The sequence below is a fragment of the Leuciscus leuciscus genome (genome assembly GCF_965113295.1).
Source record: "Leuciscus leuciscus genome assembly, chromosome: 18".
NCBI lineage: Eukaryota > Metazoa > Chordata > Actinopteri > Cypriniformes > Leuciscidae > Leuciscus > Leuciscus leuciscus.
This window is the reverse complement of record NC_138742.1, coordinates 6084840-6111275: the sequence shown is the minus strand read 5'-3', so window position 1 is coordinate 6111275 and position 26436 is coordinate 6084840. Positions and strand designations below refer to the sequence as shown.

The 26436-nt window shown below is 37.9% G+C and overlaps 1 protein-coding gene across 6 annotated transcripts in view; it reads left to right on the top strand.

Moving 5' to 3' along the window:
* The window catches only part of scube3 (signal peptide, CUB domain, EGF-like 3), a 115789-nt gene that overhangs the window by 26873 nt on the left and 62480 nt on the right, over nt 1-26436 (top strand). For 4 of the 6 annotated variants that reach the window (XM_082145543.1, XM_082145546.1, XM_082145544.1 and 1 more), the window contains exons 2-4: nt 4281-4406; nt 9388-9513; nt 20981-21115. In XM_082145543.1, the coding sequence (XP_082001669.1) occupies nt 4281-4406; nt 9388-9513; nt 20981-21115 (387 nt within the window). The remainder of the gene's footprint in view (nt 1-4280; nt 4407-9387; nt 9514-20980; nt 21116-26436) is intronic. The other 2 variants (XM_082145545.1, XM_082145542.1) reach the window with 1 other exon arrangement.

Here is a 26436-nt window from a genome sequence, read left to right as displayed (position 1 = left end):
AGTACATTTTACCTTTCAGCTGGAATAGTTCACCTAAAAATGAAAAGCAGTCTATTTGACTCCATTTGCACTTTTCCAAGCATGCACAATAGCTTTGTGTGATGAAAAGACTGAAATTTAAAGCGTTATTCACTGCAAAACATCTCCTGCAAAACGTTGTATTTGCATCCGTGTTGAATTGCAAAAACTGGTGTGTTGAAGCTCCATGTTATATTTGATGTTATTGATGCCAAATGGCATTGGTGCTTGCATGTCAAGTCACATTTATTTATATAGTGCTTTTTACAATATGGATTGTTTCAAAGCAGCAGAGATAACAGGAAAATAATGCAAAAAAGTTTGTTTCCAGAAGAAAATAGCGTCACGGTCCAGCTTAAGTAAGTTCTGTGATCAGTGCCGATGGCTGTCGTGTCGATGAGGTCTTACAGGGGAGAGTCTAGTTTACACAATCTTTGCTGACACTTCAGGGATGCATTGTGGTCGTGTCTAGGAGCAGGTCCATTATCTGATCTGGATACGGCCCGGATCCGGCTGACTACATCATGCGTTGTGGTCGTGTCTAGGCACAGGTCCATCATCTGATCTGGATACGGCCCGGATCCGGCTGACTACATCATGCGTTGTGGTCGTGTCTAGGCACAGGTCCATCATCTGATCTGGATACAGCCCGGATCCGGCTGACTACATCGTGCGTTGTGGTCGTGTCTAGGCGCAGGTCCATCATCTGATCTGGATACGGCCCGGATCCGGCTGACTACATCGTGCGTTGTGGTCGTGTCTAGGCGCAGGTCCATCATCTGATCTGGATACGGCCCGGATCCGGCTGACTACATCGTGCGTTGTGGTCGTGTCTAGGCACAGGTCCATCATCTGATCTGGATACGGCCCGGATCCGGCTGACTACATCGTGCGTTGTGGTCGTGTCTAGGCACAGATCCATCATCTGATCTGGATACGGCCCGGATCCGGCTGACTACATCGTGCGTTGTGGTCGTGTCTAGGCACAGGTCCATCATCTGATCTGGATACGGCCCGGATCCGGCTGACTACATCGTGTGTTGTGGCCATGTCTAGGTGCAGGTCCTCCATCTTATATGGATAAAAAAACTACTTGACATTGTGCATAAGTCATATAGACTACTTTTATTGTGCATTTTGTTATTTTTTTAAACTTGACAGACGTGGCCAACATGAGCCGTTGTTGAACTGTAAAAAGCTGTGAGGATTCTTCTAAATTTCTCTTTTTGTGATGCATGGAAATTAGAAAGTCATAAGGAAAGACATGAGCGTACGATGATCGTAGGTCATGGTCTCCAGAATTGTGCATTTGGACTAATGTGTTTCTGACTTTAAATGTTGTTGAATGCATCATTTTCCTTATTTTCGCTGGCCTCAGCATGGGAGCTGACAAATGGTATGTTTTATGGTATTAGGGCTCTTAAGAAAAAACACCAATTTTCCTGCAGCGTAAAGACACTTTAGTAATGAACAAGCACTCTGAGTGCTGTACTAAACCCTTAAAAGCTTTGTACTGTAAACAACATGTGAGTAATTCAATGACTTATGCCACCACAAGGAACATCCACCGCTTTCCTGCAGCCTCTGCAAAGAGATTTTCTCATTTGTAATGAATTCTTAAAAAGAAAGTGAGAGACATCTGTGGATTCTAGAGTGAAAACTGTGGATGGGTTAGAGGTTTCAGCTTGATGAGATATCAGTACTAGTGTTGGCCGGCAAGTGTTCAAATTAAACGGTTGTCATTTCTTACCAGCAGCTTTGAGGAGACTCTGTGGAAACTGGTTCAAGATCAGGACCTCTAACCCTGTAATAAGCAGTCTCCTGCTTTGATGGGCATCTGTTTTTTGTGAACTGCATTCACAAAAGACAAGAGCAATGAGACAGAACTGTATTGTGATAGACTCCAGAAGGAGAAAGACAGATTTGACTGTTGAAGCCATGTGAAATCACTTTGTTTTCCAGCCAGTGCCAAACAGTTTTGTAGTTTAGTTTAATTTTGCACAACACCCCCTCGTGTTCAATGCATATTTGCCAAAGTGCTATTAGAATTTACTGCATAATTTGATTTATGGCAGGGTGGTATGACTTGGGCCAGACAGAAATCATACAGAACATCCTGGAAACTGTAGAAAGACAGCAATGCCCTGCAACCATCCAAAATATTTTAGGAACTGCATATAAACGCCCTGGCAACCACCAAAACACTTTAGTAGCTGTACGAAAATACGCTGGCAACCACCCAAAACAACTTAGCAACTGTAAAGCAACACCTTGGTTTTTAGACAACTGCATTGGTTACTTATAAAGCTCCGTATTAATTATAAGATATTGCTTCTGACTTACAAAGCCCTAAACGGCTTAGCTCCAGTCTATTTAACGGATCTTCTATCACCCTATAATCCATCGCGCTCTTTAAGATCACTAAATTCAAGGCTTTTGGTCATACCTAGGATATCCAGAACCACCAAAGGAGGGAGAGCATTTTCACATTTGGCTCCAAAACTCTGGAATAGTCTTCCTGATACTGTTCGTTGCTCAGACTCGCTCTCCCAGTTTAAAACTAGATTAAAGTCGCATCTCTTCAGCCAGGCATTCATATAATCCTACAGTTCAAACTACAATCCGGCCTCTAGCTCATAAATGCCAGAGGAGAACTGGCCCCCGACTGAGCCTGGGTTCTCCCAAGGTTTTTTTTTCTCCATTAGGTCACCTGATGGAGTTTTAGGACACCATTAGGTCACTTGATGGAGTTTTTCGGTTCCTTGCCACTGTTGCCTTTGGCTTGCTCAGGTGGGGATATTTTGGGGATATTTAATTTAATTTTATCAATCAATAAATTCCTCTTGAAACAAACTTTGTTGTATTATTTTAATTTAATACTGTGAAGCTGCTTTGATACAATCTGTATTGTGAAAAGCGCTATACAAATAAACTTGCATAGCAACATCCTGGCAACCACACAAAAATGCTTAGCAAATGCATAGCAACATGTTGGCAATCACCCAGAACACCCTATACACTCCATAGCAACTCTCTGGCAACCCCTCAAAGCACATTAGCTACTACTGTACATAGCAGTGTACTGGCAACCACTAAAAACATCATAGTAACTGCATAGCAACGTCTTGGCAACCACCCAGAACACCCTAGAAACTCCCTGGCATCCACTCAAAACACCCTAACAACTTCATAGCAACTCCCTGGCAACCATTCAAAGCACCTTAACTACTACATAGCAATGCAGTGGCAACTCCCCAAAAACACCATAGTAACTGCATAGCAACATACTGACAACAACCCAGAACACTCTAGCAACTGCATAGCAACTCCCTGGCAACTACTCGAAGCACCTTAGCAACTACTGTACATAGCAATGCATCGGCAACCACCCAGAACACCTTAGTAACTGCATAGCAGCGTCCTGGCAAGTACACAAAACACCTTTGCAACTGTATAGCGATGCCCTGGCATCCACCCTAAGCACATTAGCAACTGCATAGTAACACCCTGGCAACAAAAACTGCATAGCAACACTCTTGGAACCACCTAAAACGCTGTAGTACCTGCATAACAACACCCTGGAAACCACCCAGAACACCTTAGCAACTGTGAAGCAATGCCTTGCCAACCACCCGCAGAACCCTAGCATCATCCTATTGAATTTTGCATGAAGAAAAACACTCTTTTTGTTCGGAAAACATAAAGATCTAGTTTTAACTCTGTCATGGTGGATGTCAAATTAGATTTGTATATTTTCTGAAGAAAAAGAGTGTTAGAAGACTGTCAGGGTAACCATGTTAGGGTAACCATGACAACGTTATTGACATTTGATGAGGACAGAATGTATTTTTGTTGTTACGGTTTAGTCAAAGCGATGCGTAGCACCAACTCAACTGCAGGAAATGCCAGAGCGCTGGTGAAGTATCCCTGTGCGGGAAATGTTGGGTTTGGCTTTAATCCCAGAGGTCACAGGAATATGAGATGCTGAAGTCCTCAGAATTACGTCTCAACTGGGAACAGCTCGGTTTTGTGCTCAGGTCTGGTTTGGAGAGGCTGGATTGCTGTCTCTTCACCTCTGGACATGGTTTTTGGTGGAATTGTACAATTAATTTGATGTCACATTACTGTTCTTGCATGCTGGATCATCAAGTTTTCGCTTGAGTGTTTCTATGTACCTGCCCGGGGCAAAAACATGTGTCGGTATTTCTCAAAATAGAGCGTGCCCAAGCTCTTCTAAGCCTCTTGATTTCCTTTTCTCTCAGCAGATGTGGACGAGTGCGCCGAGGCCCTGGACAGCTGCAGTATAGATGCCATCTGTCAGAACACCCTCAAGTCATACAAATGCATCTGCAAATCAGGATACAAAGGTGATGGGAAACACTGTGAAGGTAAGAAACACTAAAGATACAAAAACATGAGGACTTATCAACACTTTATTCTGTATATCTAGACTACACTTCAAAAACATTTTTAATCTGTATTTTTGTCTTATTTTAGAGTAAAACTATTAAGCATACAGTGCTGATGAAGTTTTACTGTATGTTAAAAGGCTTTCTTGTATCCCAGCTTAATATGTAGAAACAAACCGTTTAAACACAGATTTTTTATTATTTGTGACAATTAATTAATTCAATTAATTAAAATTAAAATAAAAAATGACATTTCCAAGCTTCACACTTTGAAGTTAGATTTAAAACAAGATCAACTTATTTGAGATCAAACTGCATAAGAGAATACACTTATGGCTGTTGATTTAAGAAGTTAATTTAGTACAATTAATCATAAATAATGCAATAAAATAATTAATCACAAGGTCTACTTTAGACAGATCTCAGTTGCCACAATAATGTCTTTAACTCTTTAACTCCCACCCAAAATAACTTAGCAACTGTATAGCAACACAAAAATGCAAAAAAGCAAATGCATATCAACGTCCTGGCAACTACATAGAACACCTTAGCAACTCCATAGCAACGTCCTGACAACCAATCAAAGCACCTTAGCCACTACATAACAATGGACTGGCAACTGGCAACCACCCAAAAACACCATTGCAACATCCAGGGAACCACTCAAAAATGCTTAGAAAATGTATAGCAACGCCCTGTCAACCACCCAGAACACCCTAGCAATTCCATAGGAACTCCCTGGCAACGACTCAAAACACCCTAGCATCTCCATGGCAACTCCCTGGCAACCATTCAAAGCACCTTAGCTACTACATAGCAATGCACTGGCAACCACCCAAAACACCTTAGTAACTGAATAGAAGTGTCCTGGCAACCACCCAGAACACTCTAGCAACTGCATAGCAATGACCTGGCAACTACTCAAAACACTTTAGTAACTGCATAGCGACGCCCTGGCAACCACCCAAAGCACCTTAGCAACTGCACAGCAACACCCTGGGAAGCACCCAGAACACCTTAGCAACTGCAAAGCAATGCCTTGGCAACCACCCACAGCACCCTAGCATTATACTATTGAATTTTACATGAAGAATTTTACATGGAAACCTATTCTACCAATCCTAACCCTATTAACCCTAACCTAACAGTCTACAAATACTCTAATGAGAGTTAGTTGACATGTAGTTGCAAAGTTAATTATAGTTAATAGAATGTCGAAAGTGGACAATAGAAATAGTGTAACCGACTGTTCTCTTGTTTTAAGCACAAATTTACCCATACTTGAGGTTTAAAACATGAGAAAACAATTTGCCTGTTGGGAAAGAAAAATAAACCTAATTCTAATCTTAATATCATATGCTTCTCAAATACAATTATCTTGTTAAAGGATAGTGAGATATTTTTTTACTTGGAATGAAGACAAAATTACTCATAAAATCTGTTGTTTTTGCTGTGTAGTCTATAATAAGATCACTTTGGCTGTGTGTGTGTGTGTGTGTGTGTGTGTGTGTGTGTGTGTGTGTGTGTGTACAGTGTTCAGACACTTCAAGGTCTACGTCTCCATGTCTCATTTCTGCACTTCCTTGGCTTCATTTTCAGACTATCCTGAGGGAAGGGAAATAGGTGTTCAAATACAAGATTAAAAAGATGACAGACTCAATTCTTTACACTTTGGACGTGAAATAGAGCATGAAATATCTTACACGTTACCGATAATGACTTGGCCTGGTAATTACACAGAGATGTTTCCACCACCAAAAAATGGTTTGCATTTCCAATCACGTTAATGTGAGTTAACAGCACTAAATTGCACAATGATAAAGCCATATCTTTGGAAATATTGTTTTCTTGAGGCCGTTTGCCTTTATGGGGGAAGTTTTTAAAGCTCAGTTGTATTTGGAGAGGTGTATGCTGCTTTTAGACCCACTTAGCCAGTGCAATCCTTTCTGGATACAAACATCCTAAGCCCAGGCAAAACACTGGAAAGCGAAGGGGTTCGGTAATGTTTGTGCTGTGTTAAAACGCCACTCCTGACTAAACTGGGATAAGCGCGTAAAACCATTGATATGGTGTGGAAACACAAATGTGTGCCGGGGAGATATGAACATCGTTGTTCAAATATACTTCTCCACGCGCTGAATTTCTGCACACACAAAAAAGACAAGAACCAGAACTGGATCCTAATCCACTGAAAGCTATTGCAAAACTCTTGATAGCTATTTGCTACAAATAACGTGGGTTATGAGTAAATAACAGTCTTTAGCTTTGAGAAAGCAGCACTCGCCTGTTGAAAAGAACGGTGTGGCTGGTCACACTTCTTCCCAACTAGCTTAACCAGCAAGATTTTTATGTCTTTACATCTTTTTATATTTAAATTTAGACACAATTTATAAAGCTACAAAACTAATATCATGCTTTTTAAGCATAAAGCGTTAGATCAATAGGTTTTTAAGATCTTAAGCAAGTTTAAGTGCTATATTTATATATATATATATATATATATATATATATATATATAGGGATGCACGATATATTGGCCACCATATCGGTATCGGCCGATACATATTCATTTTTAATGTTATCGTTATCAGCCCGAAAAGAAAATTTGGCCGATATATTAAAGCCGATAAATAATGGATTATTTCCTTCAGCTGAGACACTTCAGATGTGCACTGTTCAACATGATGGTTTTGAATTGCTTAAAATATGATTGGAATAACTTCAAAAAATAAAAATAAATATACAAGTTGTTTTTTTCCTGTTTTCTGCAGGACGCTCCTGTCACTGCTGGAATTGTCATGTTAACTATAAACCAGCTTTAACAAAAATGTTGGTTATTCAGCAGGCCTATCCATGCAGACAGTTCTAGATGATTTTCAGGTTCATTTTGCATTGTTTAATCTACACTGTATACTCCATCATCTGAGTCTTAATAGGCTATTTATTATTTTTCTTGGATACAGAAAGAACGTTTATTCCACATCTGCAATCATCTGAGCGTGACACTTACGACCCGTAAACAATACGATTGTAATAGTGCAAAATGCTTTTTTTTCCTTCCACTTCTCCGAACTGCTCGTTCCTTAGATTGCTTGGCCTCACACAGAGATGCATTACTGGAGGTAAAATAGCTTGTAGTTCGATGGAGTGAAGGTGTTGCTTTTGTGCAAAACCGAAATAAAATTGAAAAGTGCAAAGACTTTGTACTGTGTTGGAGGTGGAATAAACAGCATTCAGGAATAAAGAAAAATAAAGCATTGTACTCCAGGCTGTGAGTGCCTCTCCATACTCACTGAGCCCAGACGACTACAAAGCAGAGCAGAGGAGTCTGGGTAATTAGTGCTCAATTGGGCGTCAAATGAGTGGGGATGCCCCCCCACCCCCCCACAGTCATCCACTTCTCTCTCTGGCTCTGAGATGTTTATTCAGCTGCTCTCGCCATACAAACATAAGGCATAATTCACTATAATCACCACAGTTACCGGCACACAGAAGCTCATATTGACCAAAAATAAATGAATTAGGAACCATTTAAAGGAGCAGATGGATTTTAAAGGGGTCATATTCTACACATTATAAGTCAACATTTAATGTTAGTCAATGTTTTCGCAGCAAAAAAGCTCCACGTACTGGAATCTTCACAGTGTTGATTGACATGAAGAGCAGAACTTGTTGAATACTGAATAGGTGTCTATATGAAAAGGGGACGGTCATATGTTAATGAGCTTATTGTTGTGACATCATAACTGTGACAATTTATTACGTTTTTTTAAAGCTGGTTTCTGTAAATGTTCTGTGTAAACTAGGGAGGAATCTGTAACCATATATATATATATATACTGCCACTTTATTAGGTACACATGTTCAACTGCTGGTTAATGCAAATATCTAATCAGCCAATCACATGGCAACAACTCAATGCATTTAGGCATGTAGACATGATCAAGACGATCAGGAAGAATGAGGAAGAAAGGTGATTTAAGTGACTTTGAACGTGTCATGGTTGTTGGTGCCAGACGGGCTGGTCGGAGTGTTTCAGAAACTGTTGATCTAATGGGATTTTCACGCACAACCATCTCTAGGGTTTACAGAGAATGGTCTGAAAAAGAGAAAATATTTTCTTGGGTCTCTCTACCAATTGAGCTTTGTTTAAACGCCAAAGTCTATCTGAGAATTGTTTCTGATCATGTCCATCCCTTTATGACCACAGTGTATCATCTTCTACTTCCAGCAGGATAACACACACGTCATACAGCTCAAATCATCTCAGACTGGTTTCTTGAACATGATAGTGAGTTCACTAAACTCAAACGACCTCCAGACACCAGATCTCAATCAGATAGAGCAGCTTTGGGATGTTTAGGAACGGGAGATTCGCATCATGGATTTTGCATCTTTTGAACTTTCTATTCATCAAAGAGTTTATATAGAATTTATATAGCACCCACTAGGCTGACCAAAATGCTTTAGTAAGTCTCTTATGCACAAGACGTCCTCATTTAAATTATATTTAAATTATTTATTAATTAAATGCTAGAATAATAATAAAAAGTACATTAAAATCTTACAAATTAAAACAAGTGTTTTTTTTGTTTTTTTTTACTGTAATATATTGTAAAATGTAATTTATTCCTGTGAAGCTGAATTTTTAGCATCATTACTCCAGTCTTCAGTGTTTAGTGTTGTGCTGCTTAATATTTGTGTGGAAACTGTGTTGCATTTATTTTCAGGATTTTTTGATTAATAGAAATTTCAAAAGAACAGTGTTTATTTGAAATAGAAATCATTTGTAACAGTATAAATGTCTTTACTGTCACTTTTGATCAATTGAATGGATCTTTGCTGAAGAAAAGTATGAAGAAAAATATAGTGTGTGTGTGTATATATATATATATATATATATTAGTAGATGTAATTTTTTCTGTGACTTGACCCCTTTATCTTTTAATTTGTCCTACAGATATCGATGAGTGTGCCAGTGAATATAATGGAGGATGCGTTCACGACTGTATCAACATCCCTGGAAACTACAGATGCACGTGTTACGACGGCTTCCGTTTGGCCCACGATGGACACAACTGTCTGGGTAAGATATCGCTTCTTTTCCTAAGCCAAAATCTCTGGAAAATATCCATAGATGTTCAAACAACACCTTGTGCTAGTGGATTGGATTTTAAGTTGGAGTGACAGGAAGAAGAGTTTACTGAAATGCAATTCAAATACATTTATTAGACCAACATGTTTTGTGATAATTGCATCGATTTTGACTGACAATTTATTCTCAAAACACAAGAAGTCAAAATAAAATGTAAAATGGCCTAATAAAGTTTCATCTAAAAAAAAATGTAATCAATAAGTTATGACAACATGTGTTTTACATTGCTTTCACTCATCAAATTAATTTTTATTTTATTTTTTTTACATCAGATTCAACTAATTTTTCAGGTCAGTTTAATGTAATTTAAGTTGAAATGACTTAAACATCCAAGTTGATTCTACTTAAAAATTTCAAGCTACAACTTTTTTTTGCAGTTTTGTTTTGAATTACTTGAATTTTTGTTCAATAAGTTGGGAATAAATTTGCATGATTGTTTTGTAGAATATTGTTCGAGCAAATTTTTCTAAACGTTCTCATTTAACAGTTCCATCACAATTTTAGATTTCATGTTTTTAGATCACTTTAATAGACATAAATATGAATATTTAATTATATTTGGGACAAATATTAAATCTACTCATTCTACTGTAATAAAGTATAATTTGGGATAAATATTCAGAGTGGGTCGTTCCTTACCACCGCAAATCTCCGTCCTCTCAGGACTTCATCCCACACAACACAAACACACAGAAGCTTGTGGGTCTCGCCATCATTGCTGGAACCAAACTTATAATGGCTGATGTCTAATCAAACTCTTCACCGACCGCCAGAACACAGTCACTCTATCCTCCGTGTCAAAATGAAGTGGGTTATGCGGTTAACCAATAGGAGAGGACAGTAAATCTGTCAGTTTTGTGCGCCGCTTCCATGCGGTTCTGTGGTATTAATTGTATTTTCAGACCGTTTTTGACATTCGGTGGCTCATATGCCCAGTCGTTTCCAGGTCAGTTAAATCAGTCTAAGGGAAATGTGTGTGTTTGTCTGGGAGATTTACATGGGGTTTCAGTCTTATACTGACCCCGACTCTTTAACTCAAAACAGATGTCCGGTGCGTCGAACAATTGGCCCAATGAAGATGTGCTTTTTTCCAATGGGTGGTTTTCAGTGAGTGTTTGTGTGGGTTATGTGGGTTTACTCGCACTGCGTGGTGCTGAACTGCACAACTGAACCCTGGGATTTCAGCCCTTCGCAGACATTTAAAGGTCCTGTCTGCAGTTTTTATGAACACATTTTGAAGTATTGAGGTTTTCTCTGGCAGCTTTAGCTCTGCTGGAGTAACCGGATCGTCCCGTCACCTGCGGTTCTTCTGAAGAGCTCGAAACAACCTGATTTTTATCAGAACGAGAGTCAGCTGCATTTGAGAACCGAATCCCATTTGATTCACATCTTTTTCATTTTATATTCAGCTGATCATAATTTTGCATTGGGTTTCAAGTTGGAATGACAGGAAGAAGAGTTTACTGACCAACACGTTTTGTGATAATTGCATCGATTTTGACTGACAATTTATTCTCAAAACACAGTAAAAAATATATAATCAGTAAGTTATGACAACATGTGTTTTACAATACTTTAATCAAAATACGTTTTTATAAGTTGTACAAGATTCAACACATTTGGTTTAATGTAATGACTTAAACATCCTGTATTTGAAAAAATTTAAGGCAGCAACTTTTTTTTTTGCAGTGTTGTTTTGAATTTCTTTTCATTTTTGTTCAATAAGTTGGGAATAAATTTGCATGATTGATTTGTAGAATATTATTCAAGCAAATTTCTCTTCTCAATTGACCCTTCGCTAAGCCACGCCCGAAAACCAATCAATTTAAGTTGAAATGACTTAAAAATCCAAGTTGATTGTACTTAAAAATTTAAGGCTGCAACTTTTTTTTTTTGCAGTGTTATTTTGAATTTCTTAGAATTTTTGGTCAATAAGTTGGGAATAAATTGGCTTGATTGTTTTGTAGAATATTGTTCGAGCAAATTTTTCTAAACGTTCTCATTTAACAGTGCCACCGCAATTTTAGATTTCATGTTTTTAGATCACTTTTATAGAAATAAATATTAATATTAAATGAATATTTGTTACCCATATTAAATCTTCTGTAATAAAGTATAATTTTGGATAAATATTCAGAGTACTCAGGATCAATAAAGACCTTTAGTAACCATGATGGATTTTTTTTTAATCTGATGTATCGTAGTTTCTGAAAACACAACAAACACTATATGTTGTGTATGATAACGATAATTAATATTTGAAATATATATTGAATATAAATATTATATAATATTAAAATTAAATATATTAAAATGTATCGATTTGACTGCACTAATTAAAATGAGAGCATTCATATCGGTCAATAACATCTAAATATATATATATATATATATATATATATATATATATATATATATATATTCTCAAATTGTTCTGTAACCGCTCTTGCCACACACACACACACACACACACACACACACACACACACACACACACACACACACACACACACACACACACACACACACACACACACCAATGATTTGTTCCAATCTATTTAGTGTCAGCCGCATGTTTTACTGTGGATCATTTGTAAAACTGTATGGATGAGCTGTGCTCATGTATGCGGGTCTTAAATTATCTATATCTGCTGTCCCGCGGCCCACGAGCAGCCGCTTTTGATATCCGAGCCGGTCTGTTATCTTTCATACACCCTTCACTAACTCTTTTGTAACTCTGCGTTCTGTTCTTCACAAATGAATGATTTACACCAATGAACTGTGGGTAAAATAAACAACCCACTTCTAAAGTATCTGTATTCTGTTGACTACGAATCTGTCCCATCCCCAAGGTTTCTTTAGCATACCAAATAACTTTTGCTCTAAGGTTAGTGTGTTCTCGGTTTGACTCTGATATCAGATGGAGAATAACAAGTTGTTTTGTTTCCATGGTATTTTTAGTGGGAAGGAAAGTCAAAACTCTTGTAATCTATGCAGGAAAGACTCTTTTGTGTGGATTTGCTCTTAATGTTATCTTTGCTTACCTTCATAGTTAAGGCAAAATAAAGTTGACTTTGCTCATTAATCACATTTCTTATTACTATTCAATGAAGCAATAGAAGCACTTTCAACACCACGACGTAGAACCAAAGTGCTGTACAAAAGAAGATACAAGTTTTTAGCGCACGCTGAAATACACACTAGTTGTAGGCGATGTTTTTAAGGACAGAGGAAGGAGTGGCTACAGAAAAGGCCCGGCCACCTTTGCATTTTTAACAAGAATGAGGAACCGTAAGATGTAGATGATTATTTAAGCGAAGAGACCTATTAGATGATTCATAGAGACTGATTAAATCAGAAACACTCTGGTGCTAAGTCATGCAAAGCTTTGAAAACATATAACAGCACTTTCCCAGCAAGCAGTAGCTATCATTTCACCATCTAGGTTAACTATAGACCCGATATAGTCCGGCTATGAGTAACCCACTTCTAGCCAAAATAACCTTGAATTTGGTTACATGTCGTTTTTGACAAAATAACTTGTGAGATGTATGCTATTCCATTATATAAGCAAAGTCTACAGTGATTACACGGTGTTTGGTTTCATTTCTTTGACATCTTCATGTTCTAGATGACTAGTCTTTTCTTGGGCTATGGTTAGACGTCTATACAATTTTCACTGACAGACCAAATTTTGCCTTGTTTTGAAAATAAAATGACTTGCTTAGACGTCAGGGCTGTGTTTGGATGGCTATTAGACATCTTTTAAACGCAAAATTGCTTACTGGGTTGTAATGAATTCTGTATCGTATAGACCCCTTTTCAGCTGGTAAACATGGTGATGTTTTTTTGTGGGCGGAGCTTAGGTGGTGGCAGAACGATCCCCCTGACCACTTCACTAACGTTAGTTTGCACGTTTTGTTAGCTTGTTTTTTAATAAAGACTGGAGAAAATCCAATTTTATCTTAATGTGCAAGGTCACTCACTGTCCAGGACCGCGATTGTTAATTGCAAAAGTTAATTTTAACGGACATCCCAGATTGGCTGACCCGTACACGCTCAGTCAATGGATGGACGATCTGACAGGATTAACGTTAACGCTACCTCCGGTTGAGTGGCCTGACTTCTACACCTACCTGATAGAGAAACTGAGTGTAAAGAGAAACTGAGGGTAGGCTATATAAATCTTTAGATGCCTATAACTGTACTAAATGGTCACGTACAAGACTTGTGTGGTAGCCTACGATCCGCAGTTCTGCCTAGCCAGCGCCAAGGCCAGACAGAAGACGACAATGTAAAGAGTGACATTACGGTGCAATTTTAATGATCAGAATATTTTCTAGAAATAAAAATTCCAGATACAGCATATTCATTTTTTAACTATGTATTTGATTACCCTTTCTTACCAGGTTCTTCAAAAAGTCTAGTCACAATCAATCAAAACAATGTATACAATCATAGATGATTCACAAATAATTACAATCACTTAGAAAACATAATGCGATAAAATTTAAAAATGGAGCCTGTACTCAACAAAATGACATTTAATAACAATAATAATAATTTAAGCTCCTTATTATGTAGCCGAATCTGTGCTGGTTTGAATTGGCCACCTCCAGTTTTCCCTTTGTTTTGCCACCAGCTAACGCTGTGACGTAACTGTGACGTCGGCTCGAAATTGGTCTATAGGTAACCAGTTTCGTTTGATTAGAACAGGAGTAATGTGCTCTCGCTTCTTAATACCAGTTAAAGGCCTATAGCAGCTGAATTTTAAACAAGATGTAGGCGAGAGAGAACCAGAGGCCTGACTCACACACAGATACAATGCATTACAATCATCCAAGTGGGATGAAAAATCCTGCTCTATGCGTAATGATGATTTTCCTCTGTTTATTTCATGCAATCAATGTGCAGGTTGTGCTGTATGGAGCATTTAACGGATTGATTTGCAGATCGATTTGCTCACAGATGCATCTTTGAGAAACTGCAAGAAACGGTAGTCTGATTGCAGCGCTTGTGTTGTATTGATGTCCCTCATCCTTCAGTTTTTTCTTCTTCTCTGCAATTTTCATCAATTAATTCAGCTCGAACAGCCCTCCTTGCAAGCTTTTTGTGGATCATTTCAGCCATCTCTATTTTGTGGTACTTTTTAAAAAGACATTCTGTGGTTAAAGTTGGAAAATCTCCCACTATATATATATTTTTTTTAAATTCACCATTCAAAATGTAACCATCATTGATGACAACAGCATAATATTTGCATACTGAATATTGCATTTATTTTATCTAGCCTATTTTATGTTTCAGTTGACAGCCAAAAATATCAATATCAATTTAATATATATTTATTTTACAAAACTAATATAAAATAAATTGATATTGCCATAAAAAGCCATTAATTATAATGGACAATATTCCCATCGGCTGTCAGTTGAAACAAAAAATAGGCTAGATAAAATAGATGAAAATATGCCATATTCAATTTGCAAAATATATTGTTTAGCCAATGTTCTTGCAGAAGCTCAAACGCACTGCGTAACACGAGAATTAACCTCATTGGTTCTTGCTGAAGCTCAAATGTGCTGCGTAACACGAGAATGAACCTCATTGGTTCTTGCTGAAGTTCAAACGTGCTGCGTAACACGAGAATTAACCTCATTGGTTCTTGCTGAAGCTCAAACGTGCTGCGTAACATGAGAAAGAACCTCATTGGTTCTTGCTGAAGTTCAAACGTGCTGCGTAACACAAGAATGAACCTCATTGGCTCTTGCAGAAGCTCAAACGTGCTGCGTAACACGAGAATGAACCTCATTGGTTCTTGCTGAAGCTCAAATGTGCTGCGTAACACGAGAATGAACCTCATTGGTTTTTGCGTAAGCTCAAACATGCTGCGTAACACGAGAATGAACCTCATTGGTTCTTTGCAGAAGCTCAAATGTGCTGCGTAACACGAGAATGAACCTCATTGGTTCTTTGCAGAAGCTCAAATGTGCTGCGTAACACGAGAATGAACCTCATTGGTTCTTGCTGAAGCTCAAACGTGCTGCGTAACATGAGAAAGAACCTCATTGGTTCTTGCTGAAGTTCAAACGTGCTGCGTAACACAAGAATGAACCTCATTGGCTCTTGTAGAAGCTCAAACGTGCTGCGTAACACGAGAATGAACCTCATTGGTTCTTGCAGAAGCTCAAACGTGCTGCGTAACATGAGAATGAACCTCATTGGTTCTTGCAGAAGCTCAAACGTGCTGCGTAACATGAGAATGAACCTCATTGGTTCTTGCTGAAGCTCAAACGTGCTGCGTAACATGAGAATGAACCTCATTGGTTCTTGCAGAAGCTCAAACGTGCTGCGTAACACAAGAATGAACCCCATTGGTTCGCCCCCTATACCCTTATTCACTATTCCCTACATTAATTCACATGAAGGAGTGAATGAGAATGAGTGAGTGAATTCAACCACTGAGAGCCAGAAGGGCTGCCACTTTTGCATAGTTTGTGCTTGCTGTTTAATAATTATTTAAAACTGGCAGCTCCAGTAGTAATGAAAAGATTTATCTTGAACTCTGTCATGGAAACAGTTAATTTAACTATTTAATAATTAAAATGGAATTTAAACTTGTATGATATTATGCTGTACCCACATTGGACCAGCGGTTTGGAAAATAAATAGATAGCCATCTTCTGGTCAGACGATTCTCACAGTGCATTATGGGTATTCTCTAGCCGTTGAGTGTGCATCAGTTGTACACTGTACTTATTGCAGTGCATTGTGGGATTGAATGAGTGCACTCAATAACGTCCACCATGGTTGCATACATAGACATTTGCTAAGCAAATTATCCAAATTATCTTAAATTAAAAGTCATAAAAATACGAAGTACTGTTTGAACATTTAAATAACATCTAAATATATATAAAGAAATTTAACCTCATAATCTCCTCCTGATTTTGAGTGATAGATTGTCATTCAGCGAGGCACAGAGGAAGGAATGGAGTGAGGAAAAGGTAAAGAGGGACTGACTGGGGAAAGGACCGGAACGAGGTATGAGAGAAAGAAAAAGAGAGGGAATTTTTCAACACTGATGAATCCTCTCAGGAGAATTTTTAAGAAATGTTTTAAGTGCAAATAGCATGAGCTCTGCTCCGGGTTTCACCAGAATCCGGTTCCTTTTCCAAATATTTGCTTTGGACGCCGGCCGCGGCCTGCACATAACACATGTCCCTAATGCAGGAGAGCTTCGCAAAACTCAACGCGGCAGGAAATCTTTGGTTTGTTTATGCTGCGGGAGCAAGGTGTTTGGGGTTTGAAGCGTCAGGGTCTCGTGGTGAAGTTCTGCACTTGCAAATATACTAATGCAAGTTCTGTGGAAACGTTTAGCAGTCCTTATGGGTCGCCATACGTTAAATGGTTTCCAAATTCCAAATGCTTGGAGGGCCGACAGATAAGTTTGCAGTAAACGTAGACGCTCATCGTCTCACACCTGATTGCCGTCAGTAGTACCACTCGAATGCAAAACTGTAAATATTCCCTGCTAGAAAATCAAGTTTAAAGTAGGGATCGACCGATATGGATTTTTTAGTGCCGATGCCGATACCGATTTTTTTTCATCAGCCTTAGCCGATGACCAATACGGGCTGCCGATTTTCTTGGGCCGATATTTGGAGCCGATACTGCTTTTGCTCACTCAATTTACATCATAAAAATGACACAATGATGATAACAAATGTTACAAGTCTCAATTTAAAATAAGGAACATTTATTGAACTTATAAAAGGAACATTTATTGAACTTCATCCATTAATTAAACAGGTATTTATGAATGAGACTGAATTAATTCGTTTTAAACGTGTTTGAATTAATGATTCAAATTTTTTTTATATAAATAGACTGGAACATGTTATTCTGTGTAGTTGTCTGATATATGTAATTGTGATCACCATTTTAAACAAAACAAAAACTATTTTAAACCAAATAGATTCTCAGTTTATTATGAATTAGGGACTGTTCACATATCGCGTCTAAAAACGTGTGGTAAGCACAGCCGCGACGCTTTCTCCTTTCTACAAGCGCTTGCACTCCCGTGGCGTCTGTCGTTGCTATGCAACTATGAACTGCACTCTACTCATGATGACGAGGAAGTAAGGATTAATTTATTTCAAGCCCTTTACGACTAACGTCACATATATTTATGGAGATGAAAAATAAAAACCTGCCCTGTCCAGCTTTGATCAGCTGTTTGGCCGAGCTTTCGATGTTGTCATGAAAGGTCAGTTGTTTTTTTTGTCACATAACCTGCGTGCGCTTGCGGCATTCTGAGCGCCGGGACAAACGAGCGCGCTGCATCGCATGCGTGTCGCAACCGCGTCGATTCTTTTACCTCAGGGAGTGTTCTGACTGAGTTCGACCACCTCGCTGAATAAAACTCCCACAAATATCACGGAATCACGAACCAACGTCGGCATTATTTAATCCTATGACCAGTGTTTGTAACAGCTGCCGTATGCATATGGATAGCCTCAAACTTAGCTATTTGCAGCTCCCTAAATACAATGACAAGCATATATTCGGCATTCGCGTTTTCCATTTGGACCAAACTTGCTTAGCTATAGTTGCACACACATATAGAGCAACGTGTTTCCACTTTCAAAGTGTATGGCAATATTTCAGTTAAGTCAAACAGTTAAAAGATGCTTTGAAAGTTTAAAACTTAACGTTGTTTTGAAGAGGCTTCCAGCACTCAGCTAGTGTGGGAGGGGCAGTGCATGGGCTGCACGTGCAGCGTCTCCAGCAACACAAAGCTGCCTGCAGACGCCTGTCTGTAAATAATGCCGGGAAAAAACTATCGGCGAACGCAGCAGCCGCGTATCGGCCGATGCCGATACACGTCAAACCCGCAAATATCGGCCCGATATATCGGCTGACCGATATATCGGTCGATCACTAGTTTAAAGGCTTCCTGAAATCAAAATGTAAGTTTTGTAGCTGGTGTGTTTCCAAAACAATGACAAAATTCGCATTTAGGAGATATTAGCATTCAAAACTTAGTCTCTCACTTCCGCTAAAATGGATCACGGGTTTTTATGACATCACCGCGGACTTCAGCTTCTCATCACATCTTCTGTCCAATCAAATGCTCTCTAGAATCTAAAGCTCCGCCCCCTATGCTATAAACACCACCTGGCCAAAGCGACCGGAGCAATATAGGTTTGAGACGTGTGTTCGGTTGCTCAAACGCTCAAGTTTTTTTCCATTTTTCAACTGTACGTTGGTTAAGAATGAAATGGCTAGAATTTATACACACCTCTACTATTGAATCCAACGTATCATCAGCGCTCTGATTCGCTTCCATGGTGCTGTCAAGTACGACTTAGCTATTGGCTTTGTGAAAAGGGGGAGGAGCCATTCAATATGTCCCGCCTTAGCTTCATGTTTCAGTGGAAATTACGTCAACGCATCATACAAAGCACTTGCATCATACAAAGCACTTGCATCATACATAGCACTTGCATATTGTTGTCCTATTGTTAGTTTAACTGCTTCTATTGTTCTCATTTGTAAGTCGCTTTGGATAAAAGCGTCTGCTAAATGAATGTAAATGTAAAATGTGCAAAGCTACGCGTTCTTCAGTGGGCCTTTAAGCTCCTAGCTGTTTTGTAGCTGCTTGGTTTCACTCGTGGTGCTCTGAAATATGTCAATACGCAATTTATAATGCAACACAAGAACACATTTCATTCAATATTGCTAAACTGGTGTAAAATTGTCCCCTTTATTCTGTCAGTTTTCTCATTGAGAGCATGGTAGTCGCCTGTTGACAAAAACAACAGATAAGATTTCATGACTCGTACATTTGAAGGAAACTAGTGCATTGATTTATACTGCTTCAATAATACAAATGCATGCTAAGACAATACGTTGACTTTTTGCGTAGAGTAAGTTTGTGGCCTTTCTAATTCTGATACGTTCAATAGCCACGCCCACAATGACATCCGATTGGTTCCTGCACCACGCATATTAAACATTATGTTCTGATTAACTATTTTTTTCATCTCTGGATTTTAAGTTCCAAAAAATGTAATTCAGGTAACTTTTTGTCACAATTGTCCAGTGATGGGAATGTTTGTGTGTGTGTGTGTGTGTGTGTGTGTGTGTGTGTGTGTGTGTGTGTGTGTGTGTGTGTGTGTGTGTGTGAGTGATGAGAGCGCTGGGAAATGGTTATATTCCCCCCTCGGCTCTGCTGAAAATGGCCTAGATTGGAAACTCTATCCCAAGGCCTCAGTAACATTGGACAAATAGACAGAAAATTAGTTTCGCATGAGGGTTTATTAAGAGCAAGCTTGTGTATACAGACTGACACTGATGCGACGTATCTAAGGGAGAGATCAGGTTGCGGTCTCATCCTCAGAGAGGCAGACGACACACAGAAACATCTGGAATGAGAACAAACACACACACACAGTTGTCAGTTTGACGGGAGCCGAACCTTGCTGTGAACACAGTTGAGTTTTAGTAGTAAGCGGGTTGAACTCGACGCACCTGATGTCACTGTCAGTGATTCTAGAGTCTCTCATCATGCGTTAGACAGAGTGTGTGCGCGTCGCATCAACTTAAACCTTGAAATCAGGCCACATTTTTTGCCTATTTCCTCTCAGACAAATTTGATGGCAATATATTTGTATATCTATCTATTTATGGCTTTTTGTATTTATTGCTTATTGTTTTATTTATTTTATTATTTATTATTTATTATTGTATTTTTTTGCAAATTATTTATTAAAATTTGTTTATTATTTTCTTTATTTTATGTTTATTTATTTCTTTTATATTTATATGAAAATTGTTAAGAAATACAAATATGAAGAAAGTTTAAAAAAAGCAAGGGCGCATTAAAATTGATCAAAGGTGACAGTAAACTCTGTTATAATGTTACAAAAATATTTTTATTTTTAAATAAATGCTGTTATTTTGAACTTTCCATTCATCAAAGAATTCTGAAAAATGTATCACGGTTTCCACAAAAAATATGAAGCAGCACAACTGTTTTCAACGTTGATAATAATACGAATGTTTCTCATCATTAGAATGATTTCTGAAGGATCATGTGACTCTGAAGACTGGAGTAATGATGCTGAAAATTCAGCTTTGATCACAGGAATAAATTACATTTTACAATATATTCACATTAAAAACAGTTATTTTGTATTATAATAATATATCACAATATTAGTGATTTTACTGTATTTTTTCATCAAATAATTGTATATTTGGTGAGCATAAGACATCTTACGGTGCACCCTAAACGTTTGAACGATGGTGTATATTTGTATAAATGAATAGGCACAGTTATAATCACACAGTTGAGGTGATCTGACTGTTTTTACGTGTTGTCTCCCGTCAGATGTGGACGAGTGCTCGGAAGGAAACGGTGGATGCCAGCAGATCTGTGTCAACATGATGGGGAGTTATGAATGCCGGTGCCGAGACGGGTTCCTGCTGTCCGACAACCAGCACACCTGCATCCAGAGGCCCAAAGGTGAGGGCGCATATCAGCATGAGTTAACATCTCTGAGCTCACTGGAAAAAGTGATCAGCTGACTTCACTTCAACCCGTTATTAAGTAAATACCCTTCATGCTTAATCGAAAAAATTAAGTAATGTGGATTTGTCAAGTTCACATAACTTAATTTTTTCAATTAAGCATTAGTTTTTTTTTACTTAAGGCAACAGGTTTACAACATTTTAGTAAGTACACTGAACACTTTTTACAGTGCAGTGTATAGTACTGTATGTGTACTGTGCACAGCATGTCTTATATGCAATGGTCATGTGACAGCCAGTGTTATTTTGGTATTATTTATTGATTTGGCATTCATTTTTATGTTCATTTTTTATTTCAGTTTTTGTTTAGGTTTTAGTAGGTTTCTGTGCTTTTGTCATTTTTATTATATTTCTTTTATTATTTATTAAATATTTATTTGAATTTTTTTATATTTATCTTTTTTAATTCAGTTTTAGCTTTAACTTAAACTTATTATATTCCATTTAGTTGCAATAGCAACATTTCTAATATTCATTTAAGTTTTTTTTAAGTGTAGGTTATTCATATTTTATTTATTTGTTTGTTTGTTTGTTTGTTTGTTTGTTTGTTTGTTTGTTTGTTTGTTTGATTGATTTAATTTTATTTTGGGTTTTGTTGTATTATGTTATGTTATGTTATTTTAGTTTGGTTTATTTTAATTTTATGATTTTTGGTTTACATTATATTATATTATATTATATTATATTATATTATATTATATTATATTATATTATATTATATTATATTATATTATATTATAGTTTAGTTTTAGTATTTTGGTTTGGTTTGGTTTATATTATGTTATTTTGTTATTTTGGTTTATTTTTATTTTATTTTATTTTATGATTTTGGTTTTGTTTGTTTTTTTATCAAAAACTGAAAATGGGTTTTAATAGTTTCATTCAAGTACAACACTGGTGACAGCATGCGTTTGTTTCACTCGCTATTTTTTAAACAATAGCAGTGTGTATATATCACATACTGCATAGTAAGTTCAGTAAGTAGTAAGCATGTATTTGATTCTGAACACGATTACGTTGAGATTTAACAATGTCAGTGTAAACCCGCTTCTCTCTTCAAAGCCGAATCTCAGGAGAAGCTTTTGGCCCGATGAACTTGTCAATGTTTGCGTTTCATAAGCACACTGTTATTTGAGTCTTGGATCGTATGTTTCAAGGCCTTTATTGTCTATATTCTGTCGGGTTTTTTTCCCTGTTGGAATGAGGTTGATAAATACCGTTGTTAATCCCTCATATTTCATGTTAATATTAGTTTTATTGCTCCCAGATTAAAACCTCTTGGAGGAGAGGTTATGGCACCATAAATCCACAAACGCTTCGATTGGGAGAAGCCGGATACTTCTGTTGTGATCAGAACGAAGGGATCTTCGTTTGCTATTTCAGTGGTTGTTGCAGCACAATGTGCTTCAGATACTGGAGTGTGACAACTCGACAGAGTGACGTGATTCTTCATCCGGTGTGCTGACGGATTGACGGATTGACGGATGATAGTCAAACAGAAAAATCACACAACCAACACTTACGTGAACGTTGTAAGCCACTGGTTTATTCTCTTTTAAAGCAGAGATTCTCAAACCGAGGTTCATAAATATAAAAATGTCAAATTAAAATTAAGAAGTAATTTGAAAATAAAAACTATTTAGTTACTAGTTAGAAACAATTTAAAAAGCGATGTTAAAATGTTTTAATTTAAAGATAAAAAATTATGCTTTAATTGCTTACCTGTGTGTAATGTGACCAAATGTTTTTTTTAAATATTAATGTTACTCAAAATTAGTTTTATATTAATTTGTATAATATTAAACAATTCATTTTTTTATTGAAATATTAATACTATTAAATACGTTTTAACTTTTTAATAGTAATAATAGTACTTTTTAAAACATTTCTATAATATTAATATTACTTTTTAAGTATTAATATGAAACATTTTAAATATTTATTAATATTAAAACTTTTAACAAAATTCTTACGTTTTATTGAAAGATTAATATTATTAAAAACGTTATAACTTTTAATATAAATATTTGTAAAATATTATCATCATAATCATCATGAAAATGATTGTAATTAAAAAATTCAACCTCAGAAGTTGCAAATAGGAGATTTATTGGTTGATATAAATTCATATATGTAGTTTTCTCCGGTCTTCTCATGTCAACAATCTGTGCTTTGCTTCACAGATGAATTCCAGACATATAGATGTATTTTGTGTCATTGCAGCTCAGTTGGCACCTGTGGTGGTGTGCGCTGTCTGGTTGTCTTCACAAACACTTTCTTAAATCACGGATAAAGTCTCTCAGATGGGCGCAGAGCGAGTGGAGAATAAAACTGTAGGAAATGAAGGCCTGCGTCTGCTCGAGGCAGTGCAGTAATGTCACGCGAACAACCTGCTAATCAAACACACCGGCGCTCACTGGCTGGCCAATGCAGAATTGGGGTCTGTTCTGTCACTGACCGCTGGGAAAATGCGTCCTATAGCTTTTGTTGTTCATGTCAAAGGTTGTGCGTCCAATCAGACTCTCCGGCACAAATTCATCGTGTCTCGGAGATGCACTGGAGGGTGAGCTTGACCTTCAGCCTACACGTCTTGAGCCCTATTCGGACGGGATTAGCTTTACAAGGGTAGATGGAGTAATGTAATTTTACCACAGGACGTCTGTAATAGTAATGGCCAATTCTCACGGGATAAGATATCTCAGTAAAACTAGCAGAAGTGTAAGAGTAACTCGATTTACACACCGCCGTCACTCCTGTCCTCATGTGTGTGTTACGCTGCTTCCTGATATCATGTGCGCAAACACATATAACCTATATTTACATATATATAAAACAGTTATGTCCGGTCGAACGATGTATTATTTAACTTAACTAAGATTGGATTGTGTTGGTAATAGGCTCTTATCTAACGCTAAAAGATGTTTCATTCCTCTAACAAGTGCTGTCGATCTTCTCTCTGATCTGAATGGTGTATGAAAAACACTTGAGTTTTGCCACAGACTCGTTCCAGCGTCTCGAACGCAACTGATGCTTTATCAAGCGTCTCCATACTTGAAAAACCGCGGAAAACTACTTTTAAACAGGAAATGATGAAATATTGACGTACATATTTACAGCGGGTGTATTCGCACGGGATTAGTATTACCTGAGGTCATTTTTCCGGACCTTTTCACTGAAGGTAAAAGCCGCTATAATCTTTACTGACATTGTCCGTCATGATCACTGAGATGCACATTCGGACGGGACTAAAATCACAGAGAAGCTCTGGTCATTACTTTACCCCTCCTCTCCATGTTAGGGCCCTTTCACACCTGCCTTGTTTGGTCCGGATTTTCTGACTTTTCAGTTTGGTTCGAATCAAAATTACAGGAGTGAAACCTCCCCCGGACCACGGTCCGGATCAAACAGACGAAATTTGGTCCGACGAAAAGAGGTAGTCTCGGTCCGGATCAAACCAAACAAAGGTTTGGTTCGTTTCTAGTGTGAAAGCATTTTCTGTTTGGTTCGGTCTTTCAGAACATTTACAGGAAGTTCCGGTGGTTCCTGCGTAGCCTAAACAACTGAAGAAGAATATTTATGTGCAAATCTGTCAGTCCTGCCCACAGCGCACACACACACACACACACACACACATTTGTCCTGCCGGCGACGATAAAATGTTCGCACAATGAGGACGTTCATTTGGCGAATTTGAACTAGCCTCGAGTATAGTCGGTGCTGCAGGGAGTAATGCCATAATAATAAAAGTATAGTGGCAATAGGGTTGCCAACTGTCCCGAATTAGCCGGGACGTCCCGTATTTTGGGTCTAATTTATTTGTCCCGTACGGGACCTCCCTTGTCCCGATTAAATAGACTGCTACGCTGATCTAACCACTGACTGATACAACAGCAACACGACACTTGAGAATGATCACGACACCGCATCATCCAATCACAGCCCACACTCACGCGCATCAGACCATATACGAATAACAAACTCTAAATTGTGAATTAATTATTCTTTTGGGACAAATTATTGTTTGATTTGCGAACAGAATCCTCTGCTGTCTGGTTGTTCCCGGTTCGATCCGGAGATTCCGGACTCGCGCAAACGGCAAATCCATTTCACTGTCCGGCCGGGTTTTGATTTCGGCAAATCAGTTTTGGTGAATTCAAACAATGTGATTATTGTTCATGAGTCCAACATCCAGCCACACAAGAAAACATGAAATCTTCCTGAAGGAAAAGTATGCTATTACTTTATTTAATTTCTTTAAAATGTAGTGTATAATGTTACAAAAGCTTTCTATTTCAGATAAATGCTATTATTTTGAACTATGGTTTTTGTATGTGACCTTAAAATTCGTTTTAGAATTAAATTGTACATAAACAGGTTAAGCAAAACAAATGTGTTTATATCTGAGACATTTTTAAACACATACGAACCTGAAATGTCATATAGGCTACGGTGTGATACAGTACAAATATTTTGAGTGTCCCTTTATTTTCCTATAAAGAACCACGATTGTCCCGCATTTTTCTTTTCTGTGGTTTGCAACCCTAAGTGACAACGATATGCGTCTGTTCATTCATTCTTGTTAAAGTTATCCGCCGAATTGACAACACGCTGACGTCAGACACACGTCCGTTTACAAACCAATCAATGTCAAGATTCAGCTCACATAGATGATGACGACAGGACACAAGCACGTCACGTAAAGCTCTTTAGTGGACTCGCAGAATTGCAATGTGAAACCAAACCAAAACTAACCGAATGTATACAATGTATCAAAACATGAACTTTGGTGCGGACCTTGGTGCGACTTTCAGGTGTGAAAACGCCCGTAAACCAGTCCCGTCCGAATAGGGCTTTGGTCAACAACACGCTGCAAACTCAGGCCTATAAAAAATAAATTAAAAAAAGACTCTGTTTTGCCTGGGAATGTCACATTATAGAAGGAATAAAAGGCATCGTTCATTTTATTTCACATCGATTTTTGATTTGTCTTGTAATACAAGTTTTACTGTAGTTCCCGTTTTGTTGCTTTTTTCCCCGGTTTCTCACACCTGCACAACACAAATAGCTTTTAAAGTTCATGAATGTCAGTCCATGTGTGGTTTTTTTGTTTTTTGTTGCAGTGGTCTGGGAAATGTTTGCTTAGTAATAAAAAACTGCTTCCTTCGTCTTAAAGTCTCGTTGTTTCAGAGGGTCTCTCTGGACATATGGCTTACATGAGTATTCACACACACACACACACACACACACACACACACA